This window comes from Pleurodeles waltl, chromosome 10 (genome assembly GCF_031143425.1).
Source record: "Pleurodeles waltl isolate 20211129_DDA chromosome 10, aPleWal1.hap1.20221129, whole genome shotgun sequence".
Taxonomy (NCBI): Eukaryota; Metazoa; Chordata; class Amphibia; order Caudata; family Salamandridae; genus Pleurodeles; species Pleurodeles waltl.
Window position 1 is genome coordinate 342,350,287 of NC_090449.1, and position 24,198 is coordinate 342,374,484.

A 24,198-nucleotide genomic window follows, 5' to 3' on the forward strand; every position below is an offset into this window, starting at 1 on the left:
CTACTCAAACAAAAACAAGGTGATGGTTGGCTTACTTGAAATAATCTCAGCCAGACAAACGCTCACCTTATGCAAATCAGAGCCCACCCTGCTCATCATCTGAACAGTTTGTTCCGACCTGATAGGCAAGGCCCTCTCCAGAAAGCAAGCAGCCACAGACCAGTTTCACCTTATTGCAGCTAGTCAGTAGAATGTAGCTTGAGTTATATGGCACAGTGAGTATGGGACCCATGTCTGAGCATACCTGTTGCATTTAGGGCAACTGCTGCAACAACAACAAAGTGATGGATGGAATGCTTGAATTAATCTCAACCACGGGCAGTCTCTCTGGCCACATTCCAGTCCATTGTATCTCTTATGAGGTCTGGTTCCAGTTTTTTTTTTTTTTTTTTTAAGGCTATGGCACCTATATGCTAAATTCCGCAAGTTGCTTGCCAAGGTTTTCTTAAAAGTTTGTCTTTCTTGGCACTGTTTCTCCAGTCAAAGGAATGTTTCCTGTTAACCAATTCATTCAGTTCCTTAAATTTATATACATATTTTGGCTGCCTTCTGTTTGAGTTAGTGGCCCCATTTTGACAGGACAACCAAGCCGGGAGGAACTGTGAACTAGATGCAAGCGAGCAATTGGATCAGCGGAATCTCCCAACATAGGTGCGAGGCTCCACCCACCCACCCCTGTGTTTTCTGATTATTATTATTATTAGCTACTGGAACCCTTGTCAGTCTTTCCTCCAAGCAGTCAGGCGGTTTTCACAAGCATTAGTGCGTGTGTGTTTGCTGTTGGTAAGGTTTTTGCTTAGTTCACCTTTTTATCTAGCCACGGCCCTCTGGCCTGCCAGGCAGTAAAGCCACTCTGCCATTGAAGTGATGCAGCCTCATTATTTGGACACTTTCTGGGCATGTTTGTCTTCAGCACTGTTTCCAGAGGTTGGGTAAAGCGAGAGTGCGCCCCTTTGGTTCTCATCTGGTCACAAGATGGAGTGGGATCAGCAAGTCTCATTGATCGCTCCCTCCCCAGTAAAGCGTTGAAAAAGTGGTGATTTTTCCCAAAAGCCTTTCACAGATACATGGTACTGGGAGATTGGAGACCGGATAAGTGTGTATGTGACCTGGTGTCATGAGTGTAATCCATACACTGCATAATCACAGCGACAGAACTAATTGGGTTCATCAGTACATACTGGTCTCCTTGAACTGTGTTCCTGCCCACCAAGAAGGCTATGGCTGCAAATTCTGTCACACTGTTAACCACCTTGCAGCTCCAAAAGTGAAAAAGGTATACTGTCTGGCTCAGTTCAGCTGTTAGTAATCTGCCAGATCACTCACTTGTGCGCAGGCAGGCACATGAGCAGTCTTTCAGATGATATCACATGAAAACAATCTTTTGGTTGCTTGGATGTTACAGCAGCCTTTCTTCAGTTCACCTCAGCTTTCTATACAGGGCTCACGACTGGCACAGTCAAACAATTGGTAACATTATCTATCTTTAAGGTGCTTCTTTTTAAAGATAGTTGGTGGTATCAGTTGCCGGAATGTGCCGGTGTCGATCTCTGTGTTGCAAACCTGATGCAATGGCCATTAAAAGGTGCTCCTATATTATGGACCTGTATTGTGACATTTAAACCTTGAAAACTACACAATAATATATATATTCAGTTTCTGGACCTTTTTATTTATTTACATACAGCAAATATGCTAATCCGTGTCAGGAACAGAACCTATAATATCAGTTTTTGCCTCACATCAACAGTGCGCACAGGAATCGTAACAACATCTTGGATAAGTTCTGTTTCTGAAGCTAAACTATGGCCTTGAGGGCACAGAAGAGAAGGAGAGGGATGGCCAGAAGAATAAAAAATAATGAGTTTGTGATTGAAAGAGGTGAGAGTGGATGAAAGAGCAAGAAGTCGGGAGGATGGGGAGAGAGACTGAAGTGAGAGGAAGGGCGAGATACCAGACTCCATAGGATGAAAAATGAATAATTGAAGAAATTGATAGGAGAGTCCGAAGGAAGAAGGGATAAGAGGATAAAAACAATGGAAGAAGAGTAGGGGCATGGAAAAGGAGGCAATTGAAAGAAAGCCCTGCTGTGTGTAGTATGTGAATGGACAGGGGACAGTTATCTGAAACGAATATCAGACGTATTCATTCATGGAATTGCATAGATTGACAAAAACTATCTGTCCATTACACTTAACACACACAGAAAACACACTCTCGCTCTTGGTCCTCAAGGACACTAACAGGCTCAACTAAAATAATGGCTGCTGGATTGAAATATACGTAATGATAGCCCGGTCATTAATCCTCCTTTACTCTACCTTGTGAGGAAATAGATAGAAAGAGAAGTAATGGGAGCAACAGGCTGATGCTTCTTATTAAATAGTGCACAGAGTAGAAGGGTTTGCAGACAGTGTGCACTGTGCAGCTCCGAAGAGCATCTACAGGTTTGGCTATCAGGAAAATAAAACAATAGCAATGCCAGCATTTTCATAATCGTCCCTCCGAGCAGCATGGGGCCTTTCAAAAGAGGCACTCGTAATTTATGCATTTTACCTGTTCATTCAGTGATTTGGGCTCACTGTTCTGCATCTTGCCATTCCAAATAAGTGTTTACTCTCCGCCACTTTCGCATTTCACCAGCCGCCACTGAATTATAGTTAACTAACATAAGTGAAAGTCTCTAACCCCTCATCTCAGCCCATGGAGCTATTTTGCATGGCACTTGGCATGCCTTACTAGGGCAGGCAAGTTCACTTCCACAGTGACTCCTTGTGTCCCCACTAATCCTCTGCTAGGACTTCCTACTTGCAGAGGGCATATCTGACAGGAACAGATTCTTCAATGGACTTCAGCAGGCCAATCCTCCCTCGTTGACTTACTTCTCAACAGTGAACAGCTTGAATTCCAGGAGCTTACGACTACATGTAAGCCCTCCCATTGGACAGTTATTTACTTATAAACTCATATGTCAGACTTTAGCTACCCTGTTTCATACTCACCACTCCGCCCCAGCCACCCATGAAGTCATTCAAACACCTTATAATATAGGCACTAGCTGCTGCATTATGAAATGGCTTTGCAGGGCTTTCTAATGTAGATGGATCAAGCTTGAACACATCTTTGATCCACTTGGGAGACACATCTGGCTAAGCCACTACACAATACCGAATGAGCTAAAAATCCTGGTATAACCCCACAAACTGTTGAGTATTGCCCAGTTTAAGTATATTCAATTCTGCATTCTGAATCAGGCCTGCGTTATGCCTAGTCCAATAAAAAATATTCCCGGGTTCATCAGCGCTTCTTGATGCTGATGTATTACATATGTTTTGGTTCTGTCTATCAGTCGCTATATACCTGCGTAAGGTCTTCGTACTGCTGTCAAACATGATGGGCTGCATTCTGACGGCCTCCTCTGAGGCGGTATTGCTGGGCTTATATCCCTGACCTGGACGAGCCGCCACAAGGCGGCTTCTTCTGGCTGTGTTGCCGGCGAAAGGTACTATCACGATATATTGGAAGAACCTGGTACACCCAGCCATTGAGACTTGGACTACCGCTGCACCCCATTAGTTCATTCAGTAAGCACACTATCACAGAGGAGAAAACGGGCAAGCTTACAGAAATACTTTATAGCCCAAGCTCAGGCTATCCTGGTCGAGAACCTCAGTGAAAGCACCAAAGACGATGAATGCCTACTGTAGAATACCCCTGAAACACTTCTTAACTTTCCTTTTCCTTCTGTTGTTCACATATAGGCTGTCACATTGTTTTCTATTAATCTTGCTTAGGCAAACACCCAGCTATGTTTCGGAGAGATTATATTCTCTTCCCATAAAAATGGTTTGGCAATGTCGATCCCAGTCTACACAATATGCTTGGTTATTGGAGGTTATTGGAGGGAAGGCGTAAGGGTTGGGGTTAACTACAGTATTTTTGTTTTCAATTTTGTTTTTGTATAAAAAGAAAATGGCAGGTGTTCTCCCTGTATATACTTCGTAGGTCAGCGTAGTCATGTATATTACACATTATACACAAGTTATATGAGCGATATTGTAATGTATATAACTCATGCTACAATAAAAATTGTTAAAAAATACTTTAGGATTCATTGGCTTACTTCTGTACCTAGAAATGGATAACAAGGATATATGGAGAAAATGGAGCTGATGGTTAAAAAGCACAAACAGTATCTTTTGGAATTTAAAAAAAACGTACGTTTCTAAACCAAGTTTACAGGATTTCACTAAATAAAATATTTAAAACATTGTTAGTTATAATCACAAAATAAAACATTGTAGCAAAATTTACTTTGAGAACATTAAGGGAGATAATTCTGTTCCACTGTGCATTCTTTTATATGTTTCCAATTTAAACCAATTTGTTATGGCAAAGTACACTTGGCTCAAAACACCATTAGTGAGGAAATCCATTTTGACAACTATCAATTGAATATGCAGAAAAATTATTTGTTATACAGTAGACATTCGCCCATAGTGTGATGTTTATATTTCCACCCTTTTCCAAATACGTTTATTGTATCAAGTGATGTACAACTCTGTCTCCCACCCCCGCAATGCACCAGGGCCGTGGACACTAGGGCAGTTTTCTTTAAAATGGGATGCCTAAAAACCTCAAGGACCTCTCAGACTAAGTTAGGAGAAGGCGTGGTTCTACCAAAAAAAAACAAAAAAAGAAAAAAAATCGGTCCATATGCATAGCCGCTCCTGTTCCTACAATACATGAATTGCTCTGATTGTAAATGCAGAACAGAGATTCGTTTAGCGAAAGGGTCCCAAGACCACAATAGAATTGTATATCTTCCTGACTACGCGTGGTCATAGCACATTAATTGCTTGCTGGAGCACTAAGCTTGGGAGCATGTAAAACAAAGTTGCAAAAATTGTACTTTAACGTCCTGAAAAGGATTTGTAAAGAGCTATCATCGGAACAACAAGAGCAGCAGATAAGTTTCTGATTAGTGAATGAAAGAAGGCAGAATGCATATATCTATCATAAAGACATTGTGCATATTTATTTATACAAATAATTACCATGTTTACGCACTATAGTGACAAGGGAGTATGCCTATTATTAACCTCGTCAATGACTTTAATTGTTTCAAGCTCTGAAGACTGATAAATTGAAATATCTTAACTTATACAACACAGATCAGACCATATGCAGATGCCTGAAGCAAACTTGTAACCTATTCTTCACAATTTAAACATGTGACCCTCACTTTTCACAACAATATCTATAACAATTGCCTGAACCCTCTGAGAACTCTTACTCTGATTTAAATCTGTGACCTCTAGCTGATGAGCAGTGCTGTGGTGACGGCTCATTAACATTCAGCATCACTACTAAACTACATGATTGTAACAACTTGGCATAACAAACAAGTGCCAATCTCTGTTTTTGCACATACCTCTATGCTACGATTGTGCAAAAGTGAAAGGTTATTTTCTTGGACGTGCTGAGTAAAAAAGTGCATACCTGCACCATGAATTATGGTGTCTTGGGGTTCAGTGAACTGTGTAGCTTAGTGCCGGCTGGCAGATTATATTGTGCACAGTGAGGATTTGGAAAGTGGTGTGGGATGATAGTCAAAGATCTCTAACCTGTCATGGGGAGAGTGGTGTTTTTTTTTCTTTTCTGAAATAGTGCCACAGGCGTAGCCCAACAGCCACGGGGAACAGTTATGTAGAGTAAAATAATGTGAAACATTGAATATGTATGTAATAAACAATATAGCCTCTCTTAGGAAGGATTGTATTGTGACTAAAGTTATATAGGCAGAATTGTTATCATAGTATTGTAGTGGATGTTGAGTGGGGTCGCACACGTGCAGTCAGCGGAAGCTTACAGTGAAATTACTGGGATGTTATTTTTAGGTCAAGCATAGCAGCGCGCAAACGCTGCTCTTCTCGACATGTTGTAATTTAATCTGTGGGTTTTAACCTCGCCCATCACTTTCATTGCTTACTGGGCCTGCCTTTCAGAAATCCCTTGATATCATTGGTAAATGCTTTACGTTTGTCCCATCTTTAGGCTGGTTTGTTACCGCCTTGGAGACTGACCCTGTTATATGGATTATTGCACGATCAACCATGTAACTTAGTGTAGGACACTAGTTTTCTCTTTTGCCTTGCCACTTCACGCTGTATGGCCATATGTCGTTTCTTCCTCTTCCTTGCTTTCGGACATCTTGCTGTTTATTTGCGATGTCTGCAGGGTCTCATATATATTATATCTATGTAGTTTTTTGCAGTTTTATGTAGCGTGAACTCGACACAAAGTTATCGGAGTGCCTCATTCATTTATTTTTTGTAGTTTTATGTAGTGCGAACTCAACACAAAGGTATTAGAGCGCTTTACATGAGCACCAGTTCCATTACACAAGAACACATTCATTTATGGTAGCTAGGGGAGATAAAGTGATTTGCCCAGAATAACAGGATGTTGAGCCGGCACAGAGACTCAACCTTGTTCCCAAGCTCCAAAGTTGACAGTTCTGGTCCTTACCCACATCCTGTCCCCTAGGGTCCTTTGTGTGGTGCGTGTTGGGGCAGTTTGGGAAGAACTATTTAAAAAAAAAAGTTTTTTGTTTAATACATAGTGCTTGGTAATACAGGTTCTGGAATAAAAAAAGAAATATGTTTCTAAACCAAGTTTACATAAAGGATTTCATTAAATAAAATGTTTAAAACAATGTTAGTTATATAATCACAAAATAAAACATTGTAGCAAAAATAAATTTGAGAACATTAAGGGAGATAATTGGCTAAGTTTACAAACAAAAGACTGAAAATGCCGCCTGCAATAGGCATATTTTCTTTATTTAAATGATTTTCAAATAATCAAGAATATTTCCAAAAGATCCAACCTGTGTTGATGTTCTAATGTTAATGAATATCGGAGAGAATTCTCATTTTCATAATTTTCATAGCACTGCAAAGCAGGTGCTATTCTTAACGAAAACGCTATAATTCATTTGCATCAATCTTGCAGAAATGAAGCAGTGAAAAAGCTATATCAGGATTGTAATCTGTGGCATTCTCGTTCTGTCAAGTCCTCTGCAGTGGGTGCATTAACCAACTGACTTGAGTAGAGATTAACACTGTGTGATGGCACGTGCTCCTGATAGCCTCCAGAAGGTCACCAACCAAGCACATAGGTTAGTTCTAGGCAAGAAGATGGCGAAAGGTGTTGCCTCCTAAATGGTGGAAAAGGAGTTGTGACTCCAGACCCAAGCACTTCACGGTCTGAAACATCTAGCCTTTGAATGTAAATTGGGCCTCTTCAAATAGAGTTCAGTTAGTAGAGGCAGCCATTTTGCTAACCCTGTAGCGCAAAGAAGCTAACACAAGGGTGCCATAGTGAGAGGAGCAGCATATTATAGAGCACAAAATTGGAGAAAACTCCATCACTTATTCCTTTCAGAATTCACTGGTGTCATGGCTTTGATAGTACAGTAACAGCTACTGCGGCCTTGCAGATGCCACTTCCGGAAGCACTGTCTAAAACAAAGCTCGAATAGCACTGCTTCCTGTTTGAAGAGGACCCACCTCAAATACCCCCACAGTCCCTGTCACAGATGCAGAGTGATTCCCCATCACACTCTGGACCCCTGTGTATATCATCACAGCCAGTCTGTAGGAATGAGGCAGAAACACTCCCAAGATGGTAGCCATGGCGGGTCCTCTCTCCTGTAGCGACAGGTCTGGGATTGTTGATTTGGCACCCAGCATACATCCAGTACACTCCAAACCAAAACGCATAGGTAAAAGACATTGTAATTTACAACACAAAAAACTCTAACTCTCACAAATGTGAGACCTTTTGCACTGCAAATGCTTGTTTTTCTAATAGTTTTAAGCATTGGTGGAGGGGGGTGCAAATGGCCTGATGCGATTAGAAGTGTTATGGCAGGCGGGGGAAATGGGAACTAGGCAGTCACAAAGCTTTTTGTTAACACCAGTAAGGGGCATGCATTCAGTGAAAAGAGTGTGAAAGATATTAAAATGACACCTAGAGAGCTACAAAGATTTCTAAATGTATAATTTAAAAATAATGAGCTGGAATGTTTCAGACTTAAATCGCCCCTTGAAACGACCACTAGTCAAGCAAGATGTTTTGATGTATAAGCCACAGCTGTTATGCCTAACTGAAACTCATATATCTTACAAAGATCGAGCAGTCTTGCGCTACATGGGATATAACTTAATTGTATGCACACAGTGGTTATCAACCACTGTGGCCATTTTAGCTTTTAAGTTTGTTGATTAAGAAGTGATTCAGGCTGCCTCGGATTAGTAAGGTAGATGGGCTGTTGCCTATATGAATGTTAAAAATAAGGTGTATACTGTGAACTGTATGTGGTCCAAATATCGATTAAGCGTGTGTGTGTATGTTATATAATGCTAAATCTGGAATTTGCATGATAGTACTTGGGAACTCATTGTATAGGTGGACTTTAACTGTATTATGAGTTATAAAATAGATACTAAATCGGCAGGCCACTTCTCAAATTAAAAAGACCAGATGTTCCACATTGGATTTAAAATGAATGATTGATTAGAGCCTTTTGTGTCACGTTTATGAAATAGAATCCACTGTTCTAAAATTAAGGGCCTGATTAAGACCTTGGCGGATGGGATACACCGTCACACCTGTTCCATAAGATATAACGTAACATGTAAAATGGCATGCAGGATATCCGTCATGTTTGTGATGGAGTGTTGGAGTGTTCCAATCCTCCAAGTTCGTAATCAGCCCCTGGGTCTGTAAGGGCCTCAAGAAGTTAAATTAGATCTGGTCACAGTTGTTTTAGGCTGCATGTTCTACAAATAATTATTTTATCCAATTGCCATTGTTTATTGTGCTTTGTCTTTCCTGAAATCATGTACAGCTATGCATAACATAATATATGCATCAGTGCTTGTACTTCTTTCCATACAGGGCTACTCTTTGCCCCCCAGAAATCTTCAGGTCCAGATTTGTGGGTGTTTTAGAACAGATTTTAGCTGCAGTCAGCTGGATTCGTTGTGGTCAGCAACTCTCTCTGGGTTCAAGTTGTTTATCACTTCTCAGCGCATAGTTGGGAAGTAAGCTTCATCCACAAGGGAGATTTCTCAGAAGAGATCATTCCAACTAGCAACTTGATGTCCTTTGTGTGGTTGCTGCATGTAGTGGATATGATTGGTTAGTGAGAGGTATACGTGGTTCCTCTTGAGTGATGACACATGTTTTTTGTTATTTTGTTTTATTGTTAAGCACAGCAGTTCAAGGACCAGTTAGTAATTACTCTTTTCTTTCATCTTCCCTTGCAGCAGAGTGATTCTGATTCCGAGCTGGAGTTTCCTGCCCTTCCACCCTCAATCCCCAGCGCCGTCCCAGTTACTGGAGAGTCTTACTGTGATTGTGAGAACCAGAGCGAAGCACCGTATTGCTCCACCAAACACGCTATCCACCGTGTAAAGGACTGTCAGTGTGGGGAGGAAGATGACTGTAAGATCCTGCATAATTTCTTCATCACTCATACTAGTACTAACAGTGTTTGAGGTTTTCTGAACACAATAATATCAAATGCTGCTCTTCACTAAATTACCAGTTCAGATTTTCAGAATTCCTTGACAGTAGTGCATTTATAAGAAAGGTCAATCCATCCTTCCTTTGTTTCTAATGCCAACGACAATTACATTTGTTTTTGATGTCCTTGTATGCATGAAAAGGAAGCTATCTATTATTGTTTGTGCCAGGTCCTGGCACGGCCGGTTTTTAATTTGTCTCCTCTTCATTTTCAAAAAAATGTTTGGGAATGCCAAAAATGGATTTCTTCTGTCCCAGAGGTAAGAATAATTATTCTTCTGCAGGGAGAGTCTGGCAGATGGGGCATGGACAAGCAAGTTCTAATACCTTGGAAAATTGAAAAGCAGACTCTTTATCATGTTCCCTCTGCCTAGGGAGCTCCATCCATAGTTCACAAACGTGATATTTATTTTCAAATCCATAAGTAAGACACCAGTAACTGAGTTTCTGGCTTGAGTCTGTATGATCTGAACCTGTCACTGGACAGGTACCCCAGTTGGGTTCTCATTTTGCACTTTAACCAGGGGCAGCTCCTCCGTTAAGGCAAAGGAGCTTGTCACTCCTCCCCCAACCCAAACCCCCTCCCTCCCTCCGGCCAGCAGCAGAAGCTGCAAACCTTTCAGAACAAAATAATAAATTATGTTTATTATCCATTCGTTATGAAAGGTGCGGGCCATGGGGGTGACTAGCAGTTAGGGGGAGTGCACCGCACTCCCCCCTCAGAGCGCATTTGTCTTTGGCTGGCCAAACACACATGCGCAGTAGGTTGTCTCCAGCCCAGCAACACAGCTGCTGGGCTGGAGAGAGCCTGCACGGCTCCCAGTCTGCCTTTGAGCGCCCTGAGCAGTGTCAGGATTGGCCGCAGGGCAGGCTGGAAGCCTGTCCCTGCAGCAATGATGGGAAGGGGAGCCGATTGGCGCGGGTCAGCAGATCAGGTAAGATTATTATTATTTTAAAAAATATATATATTTATTAAATAAATATACAACCTGTCCACCTCCCTCTTGCGCCACACCCGCCCTGCCCCTTTTTAGCGCTGCAAGCTGCAACTAACTTTAACACCACCGCCAGTCCCCCAACCTCCAATCCAAAATCCTACCTTTATGCTGTTATTTTGGTGTTCACACTTTTGGCATTAGCAGTTCCATATTGTTTCTGTATTATCTGCATGATTCCCTTTTTTCTTTCCAAGCAGATTTTGACTGGGTTTGGGATGATGAAAGTAAGTCTACAGCAACTCTACTGAGTTGTGAGAGCCGGGAGGTAAATTTCCACATGGAGTACAGCTGTGGTACTGCCGCTATCCGGGGGAACAAGGAGCTGGGTGATGGACAGCACTTCTGGGAGATCAAGATGACCTCTCCAGTCTACGGGACAGACATGGTAATGTTCTTTTGCTTACACTGTGACTCCCTTGTACGTGGCCTAAGTTCATTTTGTAACTTCTCTTTCTGCTACTAATCAGAAGCTGTTCCTTTTGACCACTGACCTTGGGTAAATATTGATGTATTTCTAACTAGTCCACTGAAACATCCATTCTTTTAACAAGGAGTGCTAAAGTCCTGAAAGAAGGATTCATTTTTCTGCTCCGACCAGGACCTTTTTAGGAAAAAAATATCAGTGTTCCTTTACACATTCATTTTTGCACCTTTTTCTGATTTTGCACATGATGAAATACAAAGGAGTGATTTATTCCCACAAGTGGAACTTCTTTGTTTTGAATGGGAGTTGGAACAGGTATAATATATATCTATTTTATTGCCCATTTGGACTAGCTCATGTTTAGTTATGGTTAGGTCTAATTTTGCACTGAAAATACCTTTTTTTCTGTTGCTTATGGCTTTGGTGCTGTAACTCAAATCCACATGAAGGGTTAGCATGCCAAGTTTCATGTAGATCCGTCCAGATAGGAGGAAATGAAACATGTCAAAACTGATTGTTTTCTATCTTAACTCCCCTGGGAAACTTAGCTCTCTGCCACAGCAAAAAAGCAGAAATGGTATTACTATAATACAATTCATATATACCAAGCCAGTGGTTGAAAAGAGGTCCTCGAGATTTAAAATTCTGTAGCCATCATTCACCTATCATTAAATGTGAAGGTCTCTGAATGTGTCTTCTTACTCCTCTTTTCTTTCATTCTTCAACTAGATGGTGGGAATTGGGACCTCCGACATGAACCTAGACAAATATCGGCATACATTCTGCAGCTTGCTGGGGAAAGATGAAGATAGCTGGGGGCTTTCATACACAGGTGAGTGTAGAGATAAAGCTAGCGGTGCCCTAGGTACAGTATGCATAGCTAGATGGCATCATGGGCACCAAATAAACTGCAAATATTCTAACTCTAGATAACTTGATAATCAGTAGTGCCCTGTCACTAGTTGATGATGTGTCCTCTAATTCTGTCTGGCACTGGGATCCCACCTCCTTTTCTTGGTCAGCACTCTTCAGACAGATAACTCATCAACCTGACCATCCTGGGGTGGGTCCAAGTCCCATGGAGATGCCTGACACTTAGCAGATTACTACTTCCTTAGATCTGACCAGCATTGAGAAGAACACAGCTTTCTTGGCTCTGGTTTCCTCTGAGAGGATAGCAGCTCCCCTGGACGTCGTCAGCATTAAGTAGGTTACATCTCTTTATGACCTGGGCAGCATTTTGATAATCCAGGAGTGTCCTTGGCACAGGCTGAAAGGAATGATCCAAAATCCTTGACCTGGCTACCTCTTATACAAGGCTGTTAACAGTGGCCACATTTGGGTATAATCCAGCACCTGCTGAGCCTGTGCAGGATTGGATCTCAACCCATTGGGCCAAGCTGAAACTGAGAAGATTGTAGCCACTCAGTCCTGAATAGCATTTTGAAGAGCCTACTTTCCTGGCAGAGACCAGCACTATGTGGAAAATCACAGCGCTTCACGAACATGATTTTGGCAAACCTATTTAATGGGCCTTAACTTTTATGATTGTGCCCTGTCATTACCTCAGTAAATATAAGTCCTAATCTTTGAGGAGTTAAAAAGCTCTAAGTGGATTGAGAAGATCATGGGGAAAAATGTTCTTGGATAATACACATCACTGACAGTGGCACCTGTCAGAAAAACCCAGGTGTTCCAGTGGTCTGCAGTTCTGATAGTCCAATCATTAACAAGTTTGGGGGTGATGTGTTGCAGTCATAGGTGCTCAGCTATTATACACCTCTGTGACATTTGAATACCTTTATCCATTTATGCAGCTTAACATAATGCCACCCTCTTCTTGGCAAGGGTTTACTGCTGCATATCCTCTTCTTCATCATGGTACCGACAAGATCGCATTACTTTCTTTGTCATATTGTTTGTTTGTTTTTTTGTTTGTTTTTACCTCTGTCCAGTTTAGGTGTGTTCTCACCAAGCTCTAAGTATTGTTGCCGGGCCTGTTGGGATCCTCCAGACACTTTGCTGTAACAATTTTCATATCTTCTCTTTATCTAGAAGAGTTGCACACCCTTGTTCGGTTCCATGACCAAGTCTTTACCATCCCCTGTCTGGGGCTTTGGCACTCCGGAGCCTTCTCTGCAGTTCGGCAGTTTTGGAATGGAGTACTTTACATCACAGTTGGAACACTCTCTGGCATCGACGCCTCGCTCCCAAGTATCCGTGGACAGACCTCCAAACTGTGTGTAGTCTCTGTCTGACCCCAAAGCACGAAGAGTCCTTTTGTACTGCTTGCTTCAGATTCCGTAATAAGAAGACTGTGCGCTAATGTTGAGCTTGACGCCTAGCATCCTCCTTCGTGGCGCATCAACAGAGCAACAACACTATGAATCTCTTCAGAGAACAGAACATTGAAGTCGAGCCACAACTGGGGACTTCTGCTCCAGAGGGTCAGGTCTTCTCACTAGAAAAGAGGTCCGCTCAGAGGTTGATAAGCTGCCACCAACCCAAAGTCATCCATTGAAGACAGCTGCGAGTAAGACCACACCCCCCTCCCCACCTTACACATTCCTTACAATGAACAGAGGCTGAACATCACCCTCGAGGGGCTTGAGTCAGGAAGCTTGGCAGCATGCTCCAGACCCAGCACCTACCCAGCTTCTGGTGCTGAAGCACATACAGAATCCATGCCATGTGGCTCCGACTGACATTGTGGCACCGACAACCTCAAAGCCATCTTTGGACTTGAATTCCTTGGAGCTGAAATTGACCTTGATGCCACCAACACAAACACCTGCTTCTGTTCTGAAATGCTTGATGCCCAAAGCATTGTCATCCTCTGCATCTGAAGCTCAAGATCAGCCCATCCTCCAATGCGTTCAGGTTGTGCTTGACACCCTGCAGCAGCAGATCCTCATCCATACCCAGACTGATTGGATCATTGCTCCGCCTCCTCCAAAAGCCAAAGACGCCACTTCTGTCAAGAAAAAGGTGGCTTTTGAGGAGGCCCTCCATCCACTAGTAGAGTCAGTGCCTAAGATTCTGTGGCATTGGGACAGAGGCACCAGTCCACCACCTCCTGTGCCTCGTCAGTCTCCATCTTGCCTTTTCCCTACTCCTTCGTCTCTTCCCCCATCTTGTCCTCTTTCACCTCCCCCAACTTCCTGGCCCCTCATCTCACTCTCCACTGTGGTTACAACACTCTGGGATTTGAGGAGACAGTCCACTCCCTGTCTGCAACACATTGGCGTATCTCCAGTTCGACAGGACACATTGGGGCTAAATGGAGGAACTTCTTCAGCACCTCCCAGACCAATACAAAATGAGGGGACAGGAACGTGTGGCAGAGGGCAAGGTCATCTCCAGCATCAATATTCAGTGTGCCCTGAGTGCTGCTGACACCGCTGCTCACAGAATCAATTTAAATGAACTTGTTCACAGACACACCTGACTGCATGTTTTCATTTTGAAGCCAAATGTCCAGCAGCACCTGCTCGACCTTTCGGTTGGTGGGGAGCACCTCTTTGGTCTGCAGATTGACCAGATGCTTGAGAAGATAAAAAAAGAATACTGAGACTGCGAAGGCCATGGGTGCACTGCAAACACTTCTATCTGTGGTTCCTTTTGTCGGGCCTAGTACCACAGAGGTTCCAACACCATCTCTCCTGAGAAGTGTCTGCCTGTTTTCAGAGAGCAGAAACACAGCAGACCTCTGCCCCAGAGCTACTATAGAAGGGGTTACAAGGGCAATAACACTAAAGGCAGAGTTACCAGGGGGATCACCCATGCAAAGCAATGACTTGCTTGTACTCAGCCTCCCGAGCACATTACACCTATAAGGGGAAGTCTACGAGGTTTTCTGCCCATGTGGGTGGAAATCACCTCAAAACAATGGGTCCTTTAAATCATAAGCCAGGGTTACAGTTTGTAAAACACACTGCCAATCATCCTTTCCCGAAACCACACCCTCTCCCCAGAACGTCAGTGCCTCCTTCAAGAGGACATGGGGGAACCTATCCTTAAAGAGGCTAAAGAGCTTGTGCCGGTCCACTACCGTGGCAATAGAGTGTACTCTCTGTATTTTCTCATTCCCAGGAAAGACCAGTCTCTCATGCCCATGCTTTACCTCCAGCCCTACAACAAATACATCCTGTCTGAGCACTTCCACACGGTGACACTCCAGGATGTCATCACTCTCCTACAGCAAGCCAACTTTATGACTGCCCTCAACTGGAAATATGCTTCCTTCCAGGTTCCCTGAAACCAAAGCTGCTGCCACCATGGGGTGCTAACCCCAACTTTCTCTCTCTCCCTCTCCCTCTCCCTCTCCCTCTCCCTCTCCCTCTCCCTCTCCCTCTCCCTCTCTCTCTCTCTTTCTCTCTCTCTCTCTCTCTCTCTCTCTCTCTCTCTCTCTCTCTCTCCCTCTCTCCCTCTCTCCCTCTCTCTCTCTCCCTCTCTCTCCCTCTCTCTCTCCCTCTCTCCTAGTCTCCTGGGAACAAAGAGGGGCCTACTAACATGGCCACCTTTGACACTACCTGTAGTGCTCACAGCTACACTAGGGGGCTTACTAGGGACTCTGTGATCCTCTGAGGTACCCTCTTCAGCATCTAGATCTTCTCTCTCTAATATTGGGGGGTTAGAGTCTACTTCCTGCTCCCCCCTCCTCCTGGCTACCAGACTGATCCTGGTCATCCTGGAAAAGAGTATACTCTTACTAGGGTTCCTCCCCGTCTTCAGTTTCCTACTCTTACACACTTCCCTCAGTTCCTAAAAGGTAAGGTCCTCATAGTGGGAACCTATATTCTGAGAGGTGCTAGGTACTGACGATATATTAGAGTGGTGTAGGGTGTGCCTAACTTCCCTAACTTCTAGTCTCTCTTACAGAAGTTTGTAGCAAGGGCTATGCCTAGACCCCTCTCTAGACCGTAGAGACTATGGCCCTCATTATGAAAATGGCAGTGTGGACCGCCACACCAGTGGTGGCGGTCATTACTGCCAACGGCATAGCGGCCCGGACCGCCATATTCTGAATGCACTGCCAGGCCACAGTCCACTGCCGGGCTGACTGTGAGCACCTTCAGTCTGGCTTTGGAGGCAGGGCAGGCAGTGGGATTACGATCCCTATTCCACCAGGGATTCCCTGGCGAATTACCCCGCCAGGTAATCCCTGGCAGAAAGCATGCGGGTGACAGGAATTAATCATTCCTGTCACCTGTATGTGACATGCCAGCACCATGCCCCCCCCCCCCCCCCTTTCCACTATCGCTATCCACCCCCAAAACCCCATGCAGGTCCCCCCACCATCCCCCACCCCTACAGACAGGTCCCCCCAAACCCCCACATGCACTCACACATCCCCCCCCACAGACACCCCCATGCACACACACACACACACCCCGTCCCCCCTTCCCTCTCAGACAGCACTTACCTTATCCGTCGAGCTGCTCCGGGAGGGAACAGGCTCCCTGGATGCTGCTCCGCCACCTCTCCATACACCGCCATACCTAAAACTGCTTCATAATAGGCGTGGCAGTGTAGGGAGTGACGTGGCGGTGAAGGTGGACCAGCATCCACCCCGCCAACGACCGCCAGCATGGTGCGCATCACCGCCATCAATGGCGGTGAGGTTTCGTGCGTCATTATGTGGCCGGATGACGGCCGCCAACACTGGCGGTCTTTTGTTGGCCGCCATGTACTGAATGAGGGCCTATGTCCTGATACTGGGTGTATGTGTATGTCCCTAGCTAGTGAGTGGTCTTTCCTGTGAAAAGTACCAAGTGACAGAGTGGTAAGGCAATTGCAAGGGCTTATTCCACCGCTGCTACCAATGTAGGAAGCAGGCCTGGTGTGTGGTGGGTACCTGTAGTACTTACACCTTATACCAAGTCCAAGTATACTCTCTTAGTGAAGTCTAGGCAGTGTTGAGAAGCCACGCTTGTGGATGAGCAGCCAAGGATTATCTAGGAGACATGCAAAGCTCATGCAATACCACTGTAGTCACACAGCACTTACTCACATGAAAGAAAACACTCAGTTGTACAAAAATAAAGGTACTTTATTTTTGGCACAAATCACCACAAAATACTAGACCGGTGGCCCGCCCTTAGGAGGTAAGTAATACATTAAATATATACACTAGCAATCAGAAATAGGCATAGATAAGGTTAGAAAACAGTGCTAACAGTAATAACCAATTGTGACCCTAGGGGGAGCACAAACCATATACTAAAAAAATAGAATGCAAACAATATAACCCCACCTAGGTATGTAAAATGTGTAGAGGGGAGCTAGGAGTACTAGAGAACCACAAAGCTAAGTAACACAGTACCCCCCAGCGACCAGGAATGCAGGAGTAAAACACTGGATTTTCCCCAAACCACCCAAAAGGAGAAAAAGAAGACACCCAGAGAAGACTGCAAGAAAACCAGCGGTGGATTCCTGAAGAAAGACAACCTGTGGAGAGAGGGGGCCAAGTCCCAAGAGTCACAGTGGAGTCCAATAGGAGCAAGAGGTACTACCCACCCAGCAGCGGATGCAGGAGCTGCTTGGTGCTGAAGAACAGGTCAGCACTGCAGCCCAGGAGCCGGAGAAGATTTTTAGATAGGTGCAGAAGATGTCCCACACCGGAAGGAAGATTGCAGACTGGTGTTCTTACAGGGTTTCCACCAACAAGCCTTGGCCAGGGCAACTTCACGGTTAGTGGAAAAGAGGTGCTGCCGAGGACCAGGAGGACTCAGCCCAGGAGGGGAAGTCTCAGGGGACCCTCAGTGTCGCAGAGAATCCACAGGAGCAGAGGCAGCACCTACAGGAGTCCCACAGGACGGGGACACAGGAGTTGCAGAATGAGCACATGCAACACTACAAAAGTGGATCCCACGCCGCAGGACAACCACGCAGGAGGCAGTACTTTGTAGGATGGAGTGCTGGAGGCTGGAGCTACACGTCGCCTGAAGATCCCTTGGAAGAGATGCAAACAAGCCTTGGCAACTGCAAGAGACAGTGCATGGGGGTGCTGTCCTGCGTAGGAAGGCAAGGGCTTACCTCCACCAAAGTTGTACTGATGGCAGGAAGGACCAAGAGGACTACTCCGGACTACCTCCTGTGATGCAGGATCCACGCAGCTTAGCAGGAGAGGGGATTTTCGCAGCCAGTCGTCGCTAGTTGTAGGTGCTTGCGGTAGCAGGGGAGTGACTCCTTCACTCCAAGAGGGATTCCTCCTTCTTCTTGTGCAGGCTGAAGCGTTGCAGTCTTCTGAGGATGCACGGCAAGGAAATTGTTGCAAAGCTGGCAGGAGCCCTGGAAACAATGTTGCTGAAGAGCCCTTTCTTCTTCGAAACAGCTTTTTGGGACCTGGAGGTTATACTCGCAGTTCTGGATGGCCAGAGACTAGAAGTCTAAGTGAAGGATGCAGAGGAGTCCTGCTGGAATCTTGCAAGCCGATTCTGAAGACCCACTAAAGAGAGACACCCTAAGTAGCCCTGAAAGGGGGATTGGTCACCTAACCAGGTAAGAACCTATCAGAGGGGGGCTCTGACGTCACCTGCCTGGCCTGGCCGCTCAGATGCTACCAGAGTTCCCTACTAACCTTATAATCAAGATGGCAGAACCCAGAGACCCTCTAGAGTAGCTCTGGGCACCACCCCTGGGGTGATGATGGACGGGAGTGGTCACTCCCCTTTCCATTGTCCAGTTTCGCGCCATAGCAGGGATTGGGCGACCCTGAACCGGTGTGGACTGGTTTATGCACGGAGGGCACCAAATGTATTACCTCCCTCTCTCAAAAGAAATTATTTGTTCTGCCTTCCTGGGCTTGATCAGATCAAGCAGCAGGAGGGCAAAAACCTGTCTGAGGGGTGGCAACAGCTGGGCTGCCCGGAAAACCCTGTAAGACTGGAGGTAGCAATGCTGGGGGTCCTCTAAGGAGCCCCCAAAGTGCATGAAATCATACTTGCAACAGTGGCACAAAGTTCAGGAAAATAGATCTGGTGTTTGTGGGGCACCTCACACACAGGTACCTACACCCTGCCCTCTGGGCTGAGAGGGCCTACAATTGGGGTGACTTGGTGTGGTGACCTATAGTAAAACTGGGTGCGTGGACCCAGTTCACCTATACTGTAATGGCAGGCCTGCAGAACCCTTTGCTTAGGCTCCCTATGGGAGGCAGAATAACTCTTGCAGCCCATGGGGATCCCCTGGAGCACCAATGCCCTGTGTACCTAGGTACCATATTCTAGGGACTTACATATGGGCACCAGTATGCCACTTGTGGGGATAAAAGGTTACCAGCAACCACATTTTGCGGAGAGAGCACAGTCACTGGGGTCCTGGTTAGCAGGATCCCAATGAACACATTCAACCACACTGACAAACAGACCAAAAGTGGGGGTAACCAAGCTAGAAAGAGGCTACTTTCCTACACAGGTCAAGTAACCATCAGGACAGTCTTGCGCCTCCGCAACATGATGGCCTCTTGTATTGCCATAGTTCCTCATGCCACGTTACACGTGTACATTGCCGGAGTGCCTAGCTGCATAGTTGGCACAATCACAGGGTCATTGGGAATATCTGGTGTTGCCTTGGGGCCACACTCTCGCTCTCTCCAGTGGGGGACACCAACAACCTGCTGGAAGGTCAAGTCTTTTCGCGATCCAGTGCTCAGATGATCAAAAACAGTGCCTTCCTCAGAGGGTGGGGCAGCACTTACAGAATTTGACCGGCCAAGGAATGTGAACGTCCCATCGATAAGGTCTCCACATCAACTATGGAGCTGCTTGACATCCATCTAACCCTTAAGGCGTTCTTTTGTCACATGCAGCACAAAGTAGTCCTCATTTGTACAGACAACATGACCACCATATTTTACCTATGGAAGCAAGGTGTCACTCACTCTACACAGCCCACAGCATTTGATGATGGGAAGTCCACCACGCCGTACCTCTACCGGTAGAGTACCTACCGACCGGGAGCGGATAACAATTTTGCAGACCTGCCTAGCATGGGACCCCACCCACACGTCTTACTCCCATACTTCCATGGGTGGGATGTTCCGCAAAGTAGATCTCTTTGCCAACAATGGAAATACAAAATGCTGAAACTTCACCTCCAGGTACCCACTGTCCTTTGACAGTGCACTACAGAGGAACTGCTTACCCTTTTCCGCCTCTCCCACTCCTTCTGTTCATGATTCGGAAGCTTTGACAAACATCTCTCACTCATCCTTGTAGCCCCAACCGGGGCCAAACCGCCCCACCCCTTTGATGTTCACAGGCTTACCCGGGGAGGTGTTAGTCCCCAGATCCATATATGGCCCAGGAGGGGGCCACATGGCCCCCCATTCTATTTTAAAACATGAATTGGCCCCGGGGATGTGATGGTACCCAGGTCCTGGGGACCTCCACTGATCATTACGTATTATTGCCCCGGGGAGGTGGTGATCCCTGAGGCCCGGGGATTCACCATGCACCCCGCATAATTGTATTAATTTAGCCCTTGGGAGGTGGCGGTCCCGGAGCTGGGGGTCGAGGTGGTCAGTGTGCTGGTATATTGGCCTGGGTTGTTATGTTGTGCAGATATAAAGCCATTAAGCCACGCTTTATGAGTGGCGAAAATGGAGTTGAAAGATACGTGGCAGAAGCCAGTGTGATGTTATGCTTTAGAACCATCCAAGTGTGGGAGTGGGCACAGAATTTGGCTTTGTCCTCAATCAAAGGGAGTAGCAGTTTGCCCTATTAATTCCCTTTTTGAAAGTGTTGTATGGCACAACTATGTCCCACAGTTCTTTCAAACACAACTGATTGATGGAAACATACAGCTATTTGTTGTGAGCCGATTGCTGGTCATTTTGGAGTGCTGTCCGGAGGGCGCTGTTCAGAAAGTCTTGGGTACGACTGATCTTTTATTAGGTCTTTCTAGCTGAACCTCTCTGGTCAAGTCTTGCCTCGTTAGGCCAAATTCTAGGGAAAGTTGACCTGGAGATGTGGGCTGAAAACTCGTCTAATTGTGTTCATCTAGATTTTGTCTATTGTCAAGGCATCCAGGCCTCACATTGCCGTGAGTGTAGGCAGTAATGTTGACGCCATAGCCGTTAAGAGCGGATGTTAGGAGGTCCTGTGTAATTTTCTAGCCAAGGTGATAAAAGCACGTATAAGTGCTGAGCCCTTCATCTCGATATATTGACTCTCCTGCATGAAAGTTCCTTGCATATCAAAATATATGCCCAGGTGTTTGTAGTGTGGTGCAGATTCCAGCTGGATATCATTTAACACAATTCTCGAGTCACAACATGATCAGTTGCCTACGGTCATTATTTTGGATTTAGTTGTGTCAATGTCCAAATGATTGGATCTTCCTTAGTTGGCATGTGCGTTCAGTGATCTTTGTAGTCCCACCTTGGTTTGGCTAAGGAGCATGATGTTGTCTGCATATGATAAATGGGTGAGGCGAAATAGACCCAAATGAGGGGGATGAGAGTTTTCTTCATCTAAGGTGGAAGTAAAGTCTGCGTTAAAAAGATTGAACAACCGAGGGGCTAGCACTAAACCCTATTTTAAACCTTAATATGTTGGAATCTTCCTGGACATTTCCAATTTTTCTTTGAACCCACATGTCTGTGCAGAGTAAATTATCACTTTCAGGAGTTAATCTGGTAAGCCCCAGCGTTTCATCTTTCTCCAGAGCAACTCTCTATTGACTCAATCTATTGACTCAATCAAAAGCAGATTTGAAGTCAGTGAAGCCAGGGTGTAAATCCTCCTTCTGCCGTTTGCATTGATCAACCAGAAAGGCAGTAGCTAAGATGTTTGTTGTGGTGGCCACTCCCTTCCTGAAGCCATTTTGGGGTGGGGATAAAATTGTTTTTATTTGACCATTCTGTTAGGTCCGCCAGATAAAGGGAGCGTAGTATTTTGCCTCAGTCAAGCAGGACAATAAGCCTGCAATTGGCAGGGTTTGCCCTATCACCACCCTTGTGTATTGGGTTTATGATGGAGCATCTCCAACTTTCAAGAATGATACCACTGAGGTGGATTTCCTGGAATAATGATGCTAGGACCCCCAATCAAAACTGCGTCCTTTTTGAAAATTGCCTGTGGCTCGCCATTGGGCCCCAGAGCATTATCATGACGTACTTTACATATTGTTTTGTGGATTAAGGTGGGGGGGGGGAGAGTATTTGGAGTTGTTTCCTGCAGAGGCTAGAGAGCTTCTGGCTAAGTTAAAATTTGATTGATTTTTTTTTGAAGCATGAACACCAGTACTCTGATGTTTTATACAGAAGGTTTCAGAGAGATAGTTGGCCTACCTAGACTCTGAGATGTTGGAGTTATTTATAATTCTGAGTTGAGATTATTAATGGTTTCCCAAAATTGCCTGGGGTTATTCTGCCTTCCGCTGAATGTTGTTTTTGTCCAAAGGATGTCTCTTGCCGCATTCTTTTCTTCTCGCAGCTGCTTTCTGTATGCTTTCTTTGAGCTTTTCAGTTGCTCCCAGAGTAAAGAATTTCTTTTTCAATCTTTCAACCACCTGACGAGTTTCCTTTGCTCTGTTTTGAACTCAACAAGGTTTAGAAATAACTTTTAAAGGTGAAAATGCAGAGAATAAACACTTGCATTGTCTCACTTTACAGAAGTAGAGCTTCAACTTGGGCACCTGCTTGGTTTATATCTGTAAAAGCTTCTCACTGAGGTTTAAATTGCCTGAACTGAGCATCATGCCAGAATGAATCTTGCCCAGCGTATTTATTCAAGAGAGGCCGTAATTTTATGCAGAATGTCTACCCAACTGGAATACTTTCTACTGGCTAATTAGTAAATACTACATCGTTGGATAAATGTATAGTGCAGCGCCTACACTACAGCTGCCTAAAGGGCGCTGAGGAAATCTCTCCATTGATCTTGTTTGTCTTTAACTTTGCCAATGTGATTATTCCTTGAGAGCCCCCATCAGATACCTTTACAAGCTAACGTTGCACAGAAAACACATTTTTTCTTTTTTATATTTGTAAAAGACACAACTGCCGGCGGAACCTCAAGGCCCCTGCAGCCTCAGCCGACTCCCTACCTCCTGCTTTAAATGCGTGCGGAGCAATAGTTTCATCTCTTTCCTTGCCCGCATGACAGCAGGAGCATTTAGACTGCTCCTGCTTGCTGAAAGTGTAGGGTTTGCTTTTGCTTGGCAGGAACTGTCACAGGGACAGGAGGAGGGTTCACCACCCTCCTCAACCTCTCCCAAGTGCCTCACGAGAAGCTTCTCAGCAGGCCGGGCCTACTCAAGCAAAGGCATGGCATGCTGAGGCACACAAACCCCAAGCAGCTAAATTTTGCAATTTGGCTCATGAGGTCTTAAAATTTGGCTACCTCAACATGCCTTCTGAGGCTATGACCACCGTAAGGAGGCCCACAGGCCTTCAACAAGAGTGTGTTGTTCAGCAATACACCACACTGGCTTCTACCACCTATCTTTCAACTCCATTTTTGGCGTGCATAAAGCGTGGCTTAATGGCTTTGTCTGGGCAACATACCAACCCAGGCCAATATACCAGTTTTGGAAGCATCCTGGTTCAATGTTGTAGGAAGTTGGCTTTGTATGTACTATTTCAAAGTAAGAAATAGCATGCACAGAGTCCAAGGATTCCCCTTAGAGGTAAGATAGTGGCAAAAAGAGATAATTCTAATGCTCTATTTTGTGGTAGTGTGGTCGAGCAGTAGGTTTATCAGAGGGTAGTGTTAAGCATTTGTTGTGTACACACACAGGCAATAAATGAGGAACACACACTCAAAGACAATTCCAGGCCAATAGGTTTTTATATAGAAAAATATATTTTCTTAGTTTATTTTAAGAACCACAGGTTCAAGATTTACAAACAATACTTTAAATTAAATTTATTTCACTCAGGTATCTTAGAAACTTTGAATCATCACAATAGCATGTACAGTTTTGGCAAAAATGGCAATAAGCTATTTTATAATTGGACACAGTGCAAAATTCAACAGTGCCTGGGGCAGGTAAGTATTTGTCTGTTTCACAGGTAAGTAACGCACTTACAGGGTTCAAAGTTGGGACCAAGGTAGCCCACCGTTGGGGGTTCAGGGCAACCCCAAAGTTACCACACCAGCAGCTCAGGGCCGGCCAGGTGCAAAGGTAAAAGTGGTGCCCAAAACGCATAGGCTTCAATGGAAATTGGGG

At 45.0% G+C, this 24,198-nt stretch overlaps 1 protein-coding gene across 1 annotated transcript in view; it reads left to right on the plus strand.

Moving 5' to 3' along the window:
- The window catches only part of SPSB3 (splA/ryanodine receptor domain and SOCS box containing 3), a 117,173-nt gene that overhangs the window by 21,938 nt on the left and 71,037 nt on the right, over window positions 1-24,198 (plus strand). The window contains exons 3-5 of the mRNA XM_069210560.1: window positions 9,339-9,516; window positions 10,793-10,980; window positions 11,749-11,851. Of these exons, the coding sequence (XP_069066661.1) occupies window positions 9,339-9,516; window positions 10,793-10,980; window positions 11,749-11,851 (469 nt within the window). The remainder of the gene's footprint in view (window positions 1-9,338; window positions 9,517-10,792; window positions 10,981-11,748; window positions 11,852-24,198) is intronic.